This window comes from Notolepis coatsorum (assembly GCF_963971535.1).
Source record: "Notolepis coatsorum genome assembly, chromosome: 9".
NCBI lineage: Eukaryota > Metazoa > Chordata > Actinopteri > Aulopiformes > Paralepididae > Notolepis > Notolepis coatsorum.
The window spans coordinates 11,908,162-11,920,182 of NC_140173.1; the positions used below are offsets into that span (position 1 = coordinate 11,908,162).

General features: G+C 43.1%; 1 protein-coding gene across 1 annotated transcript in view; it reads left to right on the forward strand.

The window, feature by feature from the left end:
* Positions 1 to 6,553: 6,553 nt before the first annotated feature.
* Positions 6,554 to 12,021, forward strand: part of desi2 (desumoylating isopeptidase 2) — a gene marked incomplete at its 3' end in the record, with an annotated part of 75,944 nt that continues 70,476 nt past the window's right edge. Inside the window, exon 1 of the mRNA XM_084321001.1 lies at positions 6,554 to 6,626. Within this exon, the coding sequence (XP_084177127.1) occupies positions 6,588 to 6,626 (39 nt within the window). The 5' untranslated portion in view covers positions 6,554 to 6,587. The remainder of the gene's footprint in view (positions 6,627 to 12,021) is intronic.

The following is a 12,021-nucleotide window of genomic DNA, read 5'->3' on the forward strand; positions in this document are numbered from 1 at the left end:
GGTGCAGGGGTAAGGCTAAGAGAATCATCAAGGACTCCAGCCACCCGAACTGCCTCTTTGAACTGCTGCGGTCAGGCAAGCGATACCGGAGTCTCAAGGCGAGCACAGAAAGACTCAGAAGAAGCTTCTATCCCCAGGCCATCAGGCTGCTCAACGAACAATAAACACTATGCAACAACCATCAAATGCACACAGCACACACACCCACATACTCACTTTAAACAAACAACACACTGAGGGCGGCTACGTGGCGTAGTGGGCAAGGCGCTCGCCACGAATGTGGAGATGCTGGGCTCGCCTGTTCGAGCCCAGCGCTCGACATTGCTTTCAGTTTAGCTGGTCGTTCATACTAATACACATTGGCCGTATTAGGGGGTGGGAAACTGATGGGTGGGGATCGGGCGTTGTGGACAGCGACTCCTACAGGTCGGTTGGTGCGCCTGCGCAGTAGAATCAGGAAGTGTCGGGGGCAGCGTGAGCCTCCCACGCGTTACTCCTCGCCACTGAGAGATCGAGCTGCGCAGGTGAAAAGATGCGACTGCTGTTACCTCGAGTACCGGAGGGGACTTGTGCTATGTATGACTTAGTCCACATTGCAGCCGGCTTGTGGGAGGCAAGAAACAGCGTTTGTGACAGGGGAGGGTTGAATTGGATGATACGAAATTGGGATGGGAGAAAATATAGAAAATGGGAGAAAAAGTGGATAAAAAACAAAAAAAAACAAACAACACACTGCAGCACCCACTCTCCACACTTTAGATCACCTAAACACACTTTATATTTATTGGTAAAGGATTTGCACTACAACTCGTACACCTTACTGTAAATTGTACCTAAATTGTACCTCATCCCATTTCTGCTTTGCACTATATAGTATTGTATATTAGTATATTGCATAGTATATTGTATGGTAACTCAGTTACTTCTATTCTGCATCGAACATTGTACATATGTCTATACTGAACACTGTGACCTCTATTTTTACTTCTATTTTACATGCTATACTATTTTATTTCATACTTATCTTGTCTAGCACAGTCTCTGGAGCGTAACAGTAAGAAGCATTTTGTATAAAAGTATTCTGTACTTCTGTATGACAACTATTAAAGAAACTTGACTTGCCAAAGGCGGGGAAAGTCCCACATTACCTATAATTATTTTAATTACCACCAGCATTCCACCAACAGGAACCCCTATTGATTTTGTCCTTTACTAATTTAACACGATAACGTGTAATTGTGGTGCCTGCTGGCCGTGAGCGGTACTGCCTCTGTGTTTTCAACACTTTTTTCATTTACATTTACGTTTGGTGATTTTGGCTGACCCTTTTATCCAAAGCGACTCACAAGTTCTGTACAACAGGTCTGAGGTCAGCAGGAAGGGAACAGGTTCTGCACAACAGGTCAGAGGTCAGCAGGAAGGTTCTGTACAACAGGTCAGCAGGAAGGTTCTGTACAACAGGTCAGCAGGAAGGTTCTGTACAACAGGTCAGCAGGAAAGTTCTGTACAACAAGTCAGCAGGAAGGTTCTGTACAACAGGTCAGCAGGAAGGTTCTGTACAACAGGTCAGCAGGAAGGTTCTGTACAACAGGTCAGCAGGAAGGTTCTGTACAACAGGTCAGCAGGAAGGTTCTGTACAACAGGTCAGCAGGAAGGTTCTGTACAACAGGTCAGCAGGAAGGTTCTGTACAACAGGTCAGAGGTCAGCAGGAAGGGAACAGGTTCTGTACAACAGGTCAGAGGTCAGCAGGAAGGGAACAGGTTCTGTACAACAGGTCTGAGGTCAGCAGGAAGGTTCTGTACAACAGGTCAGCAGGAAGGTTCTGTACAACAGGTCAGCAGGAAGGTTCTGTACAACAGGTCAGCAGGAAGGTTCTGTACAACAGGTCAGCAGGAAGGTTCTGTACAACAGGTCAGCAGGAAGGTTCTGTACAACAGGTCAGCAGGAAGGTTCTGTACGACAGGTCAGCAGGAAGGTTCTGTACAACAGGTCAGCAGGAAGGTTCTGTACAACAGGTCAGCAGGAAGGTTCTGTACAACAGGTCAGCAGGAAGGTTCTGTACAACAGGTCAGCAGGAAGGTTCTGTACAACAGGTCAGCAGGAACGGAACAACTCATTCAGCTGAGTAACAATGTTTGTCAAACAGAAGCTTTGGTGCTACAGTCTTGAGTGCATAGTAATATAGGCAAGGTAGATTATTTAGTAGCAAAGTGCATAAAAGTTAAATACAGTACAAAGGACAGAGAATAGCCTGCTTCTTTTCAATGACCCCCCCGGAGTTGGGATAGGAGTGGGTCTGAGGCGGCCAGAAGAAGAGTGTAGGCCGTCTTGAGGGTGTGTAGCTAATTATTTCACATTTTATTTTCCCTGCAGACTTTCTGTAGAGCTAATTCTTGGTTTCTAGATGGCTGTGTGTTTGTTCTCCAGTGTTGCAAAAAACACCCTGTGTTCTGTGCGTGAAGAGACAATCTCGTCTGGTTCATTCTAGGCACCAGACCTGATGTGAGGCCATCAGCAAACACGCATAGTGGTCTCAACTTGCTCCGTACACGCTCCAGAACTTAATTCATTAATAGACAAATATTACACACTGTCGCTTTAAAGGCTTGATGGGGAAAGACTCATTCTTGTACATCGACTGCCAAGAATTCTGGAATAGTTTACCCAAAACTATATTTTTAAATTTTAAAATGTTCACATTCATAAATAAAAACCAGAGAAACAATCTACACATCAAAACAGTATGAAGAGAAAACGTTTAGCCTCTTCTGTTACAGTACAGTGTCATCCAGTGCTGCATCATCATCGTCTGGTATTATAGCATCACGGTCCGGGCAACATCCAGAGTGGCGAGCCTCCTTAACCCTTTCACTGCCGCACTACCAAAACGGTTAACCCTTTCACGGTGACAATTCACAGAAGGTTAACCCTTTCACTGCCACGTCGACCGTCGGTTGTGTGATAGTAAAGGGTTAACCTTCTGTATAGTGTGGCAGTGAAAGGGTTAAAATCCTTCCTGGAAAGTTACACTACAAATATGTTGAGAATGGCCCATAAAATCACAGAAGAACCCTCACATGTATTACACACGGAATACCCTCACATAGACTCTTCAGATCACATGTATTACACACAGAATACCCTCACATAGACTCTTCAGATCACATGTATTACACACAGAATACCCTCACATAGACTCTTCAGATCACATGTATTACACACGGAATACCCTCACATAGACTCTTCAGATCACATGTATTACACACAGCTGCTACCCTCACATAGACTCTTCAGATCACATGTATTACACACGGAATACCCTCACATAGACTCTTCAGATCACATGTGTTACACACAGAATACCCTCACATAGACTCTTCAGATCACATGTGTTACACACAGAATACCCTCACATAGACTCTTCAGATCACATGTATTACACACAGAATACCCTCACATAGACTCTTCAGATCACATGTATTACACACAGAATACCCTCACATAGACTCTTCAGATCACATGTGTTACACACAGAATACCCTCACATAGACTCTTCAGATCACATGTATTACACACGGAATACCCTCACATAGACTCTTCAGATCACATGTATTACACACAGAATACCCTCACATAGACTCTTCAGATCACATGTATTACACACAGAATACCCTCACATAGACTCTTCAGATCACATGTGTTACACACAGAATACCCTCACATAGACTCTTCAGATCACATGTGTTACACACAGAATACCCTCACATAGACTCTTCAGATCACATGTATTACACACAGAATACCCTCACATAGACTCTTCAGATCACATGTATTACACACAGAATACCCTCACATAGACTCTTCAGATCACATGTGTTACACACAGAATACCCTCACATAGACTCTTCAGATCACATGTATTACACACGGAATACCCTCACATAGACTCTTCAGATCACATGTATTACACACAGAATACCCTCACATAGACTCTTCAGATCACATGTATTACACACAGAATACCCTCACATAGACTCTTCAGATCACATGTATTACACACAGAATACCCTCACATAGACTCTTCAGATCACATGTGTTACACACAGAATACCCTCACATAGACTCTTCAGATCACATGTGTTACACACAGAATACCCTCACATAGACTCTTCAGATCACATGTGTTACACACAGAATACCCTCACATAGACTCTTCAGATCACATGTATTACACACAGAATACCCTCACATAGACTCTTCAGATCACATGTATTACACACAGAATACCCTCACATAGACTCTTCAGATCACATGTGTTACACACAGAATACCCTCACATAGACTCTTCAGATCACATGTATTACACACAGAATACCCTCACATAGACTCTTCAGATCACATGTATTACACACAGAATACCCTCACATAGACTCTTCAGATCACATGTGTTACACACAGAATACACTCACATAGACTCTTCAGATCACATGTGTTACACACAGCTGCTACCCTCACATAGGCGTTTCAGATCCCCAAGAGGAGACTGAAAAGATATATATATTTTTTTATTTGTACAGCCTACTTAACAAGCAGGATAGAAATGTGGCCCAACCTACCCAGGACAGTGAAAGGGCTGTGCAGCAAGACAACATGACCTTGGACCTATGGGACTGTGGCTGGGCCACATCAAATGAATCATGTTGGTTGGGAGGGAAGGTTAATTACATTGTATCTCTGTTGTCTCGTCTGTATGTATGTCTATGTGCTGTAACATGGTTGTCCTATGTGCTTCTTTTTTGTAACACAGTATTGTGTTCCAACACAAAACCAATTTCTGTATCAAAAGACAATAAAAAGAACTATAATATCTTATATAAAAAAAGATTTACCACCTACCTGCCACAGCCCACCCAACCCAACCAATTATACTATGAATGAATGAATGAATGAATGAATGAATGAATGAATGAATGAATGAATGAATGAAAACTTTATTTAACAGATTGCAGAATGGGTACAATACAGTATGGCTCAATACACACAATTACTGCGTTGTGTATTAAATGCTGATGCCCCGAGGGAGAGTCGAACTGGGGTCTCCCGCTCCGCGGGCGACGACATAGACTGCTGCACTAAGAAGTGAATCCACTGCTAAGTACCGTACCTATATGCGTCTATTAACCCTGTTATGAGGAAGTGAGTTTAACTCACAGCCCGCTTACTGCCACAGTCACCTGTCAACACCCCTGTTTCTGTGACTGTGGATATCCTCACGGACCTCCGTTACACCAGCGCGGACTCTCATTGGCGAGGTGTAACGTCTGTCCTTGCTGTGCCGGCGCCCTGACCGACCTGTAGGAGTCGCTGTTTACAACGACCAGATTACTTACTACCCATCGACTCCCCGGGAGCATGTCTATGTTCCCCGGGTCCTATGTTCCCCGGGTTCTATGTTCCCCGCTTTGATTGATTGATAGATTGAAAATTTTAGACCACCAGCCCTGATTCCAAACTCTAACCTTAACCAGTTCGAACGAGGGCCTAAGCTTAACCGTTCGAAACAAGGCGGACATTAATAATTAATAAAATAATAAAAAATTATAACATTTTCAATCTATTAATCAATCAAAGCGGGGAACATAGAACCCGGGGAACATAGGACCCGGGGAACATAGGGATGATCCCGACTCCCCTCCCGCTGACTCTGCCAAATTGAGTCAGTATGATGGCCGGTCCAAGCCGGAGGCAACGCCGACAGCCGGATTCGATACCGGTGGTGTCTCTCGCGTTGGTGGCGAGCGCTTAGACCGCTGCGCCACCCAGCCGCCTCCAATACACACAATTGTTTGCAGACCAGAGAAAGACTTTCGTCTTGTTTACATCAGGGTCCCCCATTTTCAATTCATAGTGGAATTGAAACTACATTGAACTACATTACCCATAAGGCTACACGGCGGCAAGGCTGACGAATCGAATATGGATGAGTCGTTCTCTCCTCCTCTCTCTCTCTCTCTCTCTCTCTGAACCATCCTCACAGCAGCAGCAGCAGCAGCAGCCGACCGTTAGCTCGCCAACCCGCCGACAACAAGACAACTATATGATCGGAGGAAATAAATCGCGGTTTTGATATAATCGGAAACACAATGAAACATCCGAGTTCCTGTTGTTGTTGATGAGGAAAATGACTTTGCTGTATCCTCCTCCTGCCACTGCCAACCCATCTCCTCGGAGAAGACGTGTCTCCCCCCCGCCTCGAGAGAACAAGTCACCCCTTTCACTCGGAGGACCTCGGTAGCTAGAAGCTAGAAGGATACTAGCTACAGCTGTTTGCTGCTGCTGTTGTTGTTGTTGTTGTTGTTGTTGGGAGGGGGATGTTGGGGGACAAAGACTTTGGATGTCGTCGGGCAACCGCTGCTGCTCCTGGGGAACTGTGTTGTTACTGGAACTGAGGGCTGATTGTTGTGACACCGAACAGGAGACCTGCTGCCGAGTGATCTGAGGAGGAGGAGGAGGAAGAGGAGGAGGAGGAGGAGGAGGTGTGGAGGCGAGAGAGACGGCGTCACAGAGAGGAGAGGCCCGCAGAGTGATGGCAAACGAGCCGATCATCTTAAACGTCTATGATATGGTGAGTTGTTGTTTCCTGGATGATGATGGCTGATGTGGGACTCCTGTTTTCTCTCTTGGTGCTACCTCTCTCTCTCCCCCTCTCTCTCCCTCTCCCCCTCTCCCTCTCCCTCTCTCTCTCTCTCTTACTCTTACACACACACACACACACACACACACACACACACACACACACACACACACACACACACACACACACACACACTGTATTTGTAAATCTGGTATGTCATAAATGTATAGATGTAGCAGTACTGTCTACCTGTATGTCATATTATGTCAAGATGGATTGAAAATGGAGGACCCTGATGTAAACAAGACGAAAGTCTTTCTCTGGTCTGCATCCCCACATTGAGTGCCAGCGACGTCATATCTCGTTTTATTACCCCCCCCCCCCCCCCCACTGAGTGCAGACGATGATTATTATCGTTTTATTTTTTTATTAGCGATCTGAATTCATATTTCATCAACCGAGTCTCCCGTTGGTACACCAGCCCTTACGGGAGCTCAGATTGGGAAAAAGCGCCCCCTATCGTCTATCCCTGTGTAACTGCAGGTCAGTCGCTTAGACTGACCTGGGATCTGTAGATCCGTAGAGGTGGAGCCAACTGGCTCCTTGTGCTGGCGAGCAGTCTGCTCAAGAGGGATCTGATCACGGGACGGAAATCAGCCTGGAATATATATTTACAGCAGCCAATAATCAATCAATAAGCGTGATCGATATTTGGAATGGCGATCAGAATTGGAATAATCTTTTTGGAGAACATCTGATCTAAGGTAAGGAGTCTGTTACCAGTCTTGGGGTAATCGGAGCTGTATTCGCTGAGATAACAGCGTGTCCCCTATGTGTGATGTGGCTGTTTGGCTGTGATCGCTGATGAGGAAATAAGAGAATCAATTTTCAGCTCGCGTCTAAAATTCATAAATAGGCCGAAAAATGACAGTTTTTGTGTATTCTAGAATATTCCAGTAAATGTCTTTTATCACGGAATCTTTATATTGTCCTTGAAAACGAGGGCTTTTCAAAATGCTATAAAACGAAAATGAACCGATAAAAAAACAATCCGTTTCAACAATGTTGACTGCAAACGAGTCATTGATAAGCGACGGGCAGATTAGACACATAGCCATAATATAAAACATAGATTAGGCGTTTTTAATGCTAACATTGAAGTGGGTCGCGGCATTCAAGGAGGTTCCGGGGCACCGAGCTCCGGCACGGAAAGTGTTAACAATTGTGTGTATTGGAGGCGGCTGGGTGGCGCAGCGGACATTGCACTCGTCACCAACGCAAGAGACACCGGGTTCGACTCCGGCTGTCGGCGTTGCCTCCGGCTTGGGCCGGTTGTCACTGGCTCAATTGGCAGAGTCAGCAGGTGGAAGTCGATGGGTGGTAATCTGGACGTTGTGGACAGCGACTCCTACAGGTCGGTTGGGGGACGCCTGCCTGCACAGCAGAGACTGGAGATGGCGGGGGCAGCATGAGCCTCCCACACGTTACACCTCGCCAATGAGAGTCCGCGCTGGCAGGTGAAAAGATGTGACAGGCTGCCTCCTCGTGTATCGGAGGGGACACGTGATGCAAGGCTTCTATCCTCCCTACAACCGACCAGTGGGGGGCATATGCGAGCAACGTTCAAGACAGGGGAGGGGAGAATTGGAAACACGAAATTGGGATGGGAGAAAAAATAGAAAATAAGGAGAAAAAGTGGATCCAAAAAAAGAAATGTGTGTGTATTGAGCTGTACTGTATTGTACCCATTCTGCAATCTGGTAATAACATTTTCAATCAATCAAACACACACACTTTTTGACATACTACACAAAAAACAACAGTCGAGCGCACTGAATGTTTCTGCAGCGGACTCATAACACATGACTCATAACATAACACATAACCAACTCGACGCTAAACCAAGAATGACCGAATTTGAGTTGTCATAACTTCTTTCACCATTTCCTCTCGTTCTGCAGCAGGATTGATTGAAAACTTTATTAACAGATTGCAGAATGGGTACAATACAGTATGGCTCAATACACACAATTGTTAAGGGGATGCAGACCAGAGAAAGTTTTTCGTCTCGTTTACATCAGGGTCCCCCTTTTCTATTCATAATGACATTTATGACATACACGACATACAGATATACAGATATATATATCATGACATTTAAGGGGGGGGGCTCAAACCTAACCTAGTATACACACACCATGGCCTATATATCCCACAGCCAGTTCTGGAAACATAATTTGGTACTAAAGAATGTGGCACTGTCAATAGAAAGACACAAAGTACATAATTGATTCACATATTGATGCAACAGATCTTCATGACCAAAGGTGAGGTTAGAAAAATATCTCTTGATTTTTTTGCCATTCTGGCCATTCAGAAAGTCATACAATTAGGTTAATTGAAATTCTTTTTTTTACATCATTGTGTCTCCTCCTGTAGTGTGAAAAAACATGCATTCTCATAAATATTACGATCAAATCTATTTTGTACTTCAAAATATAGACCTTGATGATACATTTGAAATTGGTTTGGTTATTATCATGTTATTTAAATTTTTTCATGGTGAGGTTGACATTTGTGATGTCACAGTATGATGTCATAATCAAACATTCTAGAACATTTGTGATGTCACAGTAACATTACTTCCGGTCCACTTCCTGTTTGAGTGCAAAACCGGAAGTAACATTTCCTGGCATTTTTTCAGACTACAACATGAATCCAGACTGGTTTGACCCTCAAAATGGTCCACGAAGTCAAACACATGTGGGTAAAGCCCTATTTTTGATAGTGTTTTTTGTCTATTTCAGATGTGTGACATCCATAACGCAAAAATGTAACATCCATAACAGCACTTTTTTGTGATTCATTCCTTGAGAGGAAATGCCAGGTTTTCCTGAATGTGCTTTTTGGGTACCTCAAACCCTTCCCTACAAAGTGATAGTAAACATGTTATTCTTTGAAAAAGATATTCATAGAGTTTTCATCATGTGTTCAGTGAGTCCGAAAAGCTTGTCCATTTCCGTAACATCCATAACGCTGTGTATTTTGTCACCTATCTCAAAATCCAAAAGGTAAAATTATTTTTTACTGCAGGCTCATCTTTATCTCAATAAGTGTAACTAAAATGTGTAAATTATACTTCCAATTCAAATCGATGCCTTGTCAATGTTAAGTTAAGTTTCCAATTTTCTCTCTGAATGTAACATCCATAACGCTGGAATTGCCCTGCCGCTTTTCGACTCAACTCACTTTTGGTACCTGGTACTTCGTTCGTTTTCCACTGCAGGTAGTTATGGAATTGTCGATTCAATCATAATCATCATGTAACAACTCAAATATCCTCAGATGGGGGTCCCTTCTGCTTTGCGTACGTACACACTGCAGTCTTGGTTCGCTCCCAGCCGGGCACAATTGAGGAGAGCAACTCTCTATAGTCTATATATTTCTGAATTAACCAAAACAGTTACACAGGACATTTATCGCTGTACCTCTGGAAGTAATGTACCTACTGTAGCTAAACCTACACGATGGGTTAGATACAGGCGGGATTTTGGATACTTTTCCTACACTAAAAACATTATGGCCATGCCGTGCGCCAACCACATAGATTACAGACAGATAGACAAAACATATAACGAACAATGTAAAATATAATATGCATATATACTTGATCGCTATAGCCCCCTGAGAATTGAATCACTCCTTAACCAGTTAAAACACTGTAACTCAGAATGCACTCACTTCTTCACTAGTCACCGCAGTAGGATCTAACTTCCAAAGGCGTGGTACAGATATCATATTACCACGGCGTGTCTGATGGAAGAGCAGTGGGAAAAGTCACATGGAGTTGTCATGGCCTTCACATCGTGGGAACGTCTACATTATCATCTTATGTGGAACGGAGTTGATGTCGATCAGCATATACTATACTGTGGCTTTGTGTTCTAGGGGTAGCTGTGAAATGGATTTGTTTTTTAGCTCTAGACTTTATGCTTAACCCATTGGTCATGCAGCACTGCTGTTTTAAATGGATTGCTATACTTTAGTTACTCGCGAGCACTGGGTTTCTAGGTGTTTACATGGTAGTTTCAAGTTCAAGTTTGTTTATTAAATATCACAATAAAATACACGTACTTTACGGTGAAATGCTTTACATACAGTTAAAAAAAGTAAGAAAGTAAGTAAAAAAATTAAAAAAGTAAAGATACAATATACATACTGTATATAATCTAAAGTAGTAAAAATAAACCATGAGGTTGACCCGTAATTCATTATAGTTCATTGTGAAATAGCGACAGTAGTGTAATTATTGTCAAACCCTATAAATATAGCATTTGGAATAAGTCTTTCTTTCTTTCCGAATGAATGCAGCATGGTTTATATATAGGGTTATCGGAATACTATGGGGTGCACTGACTTCAAGTCCTCTCCACCCTCGGGTCTTTGGCCACCGGCACGGTCCAAATAAGATTGGCCACAACGAAATGCTTTCTACTTCAATTTGTTAGTTAGAATAGATGACCTCCGTTGAAACTTCACTGAGACTAAAAGTAAAATAATTTTTTTTTGTGAGCTCCGCGCACAGACGTGATAATAATAACAATAATAATAATAGCTTATTAGCTTCATTTTATATAGCGCCTTTCAAGAGACCCAATGTCGCTTTACATAGATAGGGGGGGGGGGATAACAAAGTAACACACATAGTGGACAGAAACAACATATAAATATGATGATGGGATTCAAGTTCGCGTTTTTTTATTGATCACATAGGCAGGCTATACATAGGCTACATGGCACGGTCCATCGTGATATTGGAGATGGATCGAGCAATAGACTGTTACTGTACCACCCATGTAGCTGTCAAAGCTCCATCACAAATGCAGTTATGTGAATAGAAAGGGATTCCACTCAGTCAATGTTGCGATGCGCATTTGCCTGATGCATGTTGTTGCTGCATGCCGGGAGGAAGGCAATGCTGCATGTTAATTCATTAAATAAAACCGATACTTTTTGCAAGGGTTTACTGACTGTCATACAAATAATCAACCAACTACATACTGTAACTTTTCAGTGCACGTTTTTATTTACATTGTGACAACAGCCTTGTGAGCTCCCGCACACAGGCATGATGGAATTCAAGTTCAAGTTTGTATTGATCACATATAGGCAGGCTACACATGGCGTAGGCTACATGGCAGTGAGATTCATTGTTCTTGTATATGCTCTCGTATTATTGTTTATATAGGCTACTTAATACCGACATCAAAATAGATTGTATGCCTCTACAAATCATATGCAGGTAGAAAATTGACGGAGAACTTTAATCCCTGGGTATTAATCGAACGAAACGAAGAAAAAGCAGTCATATTCCAGCATGGTTATT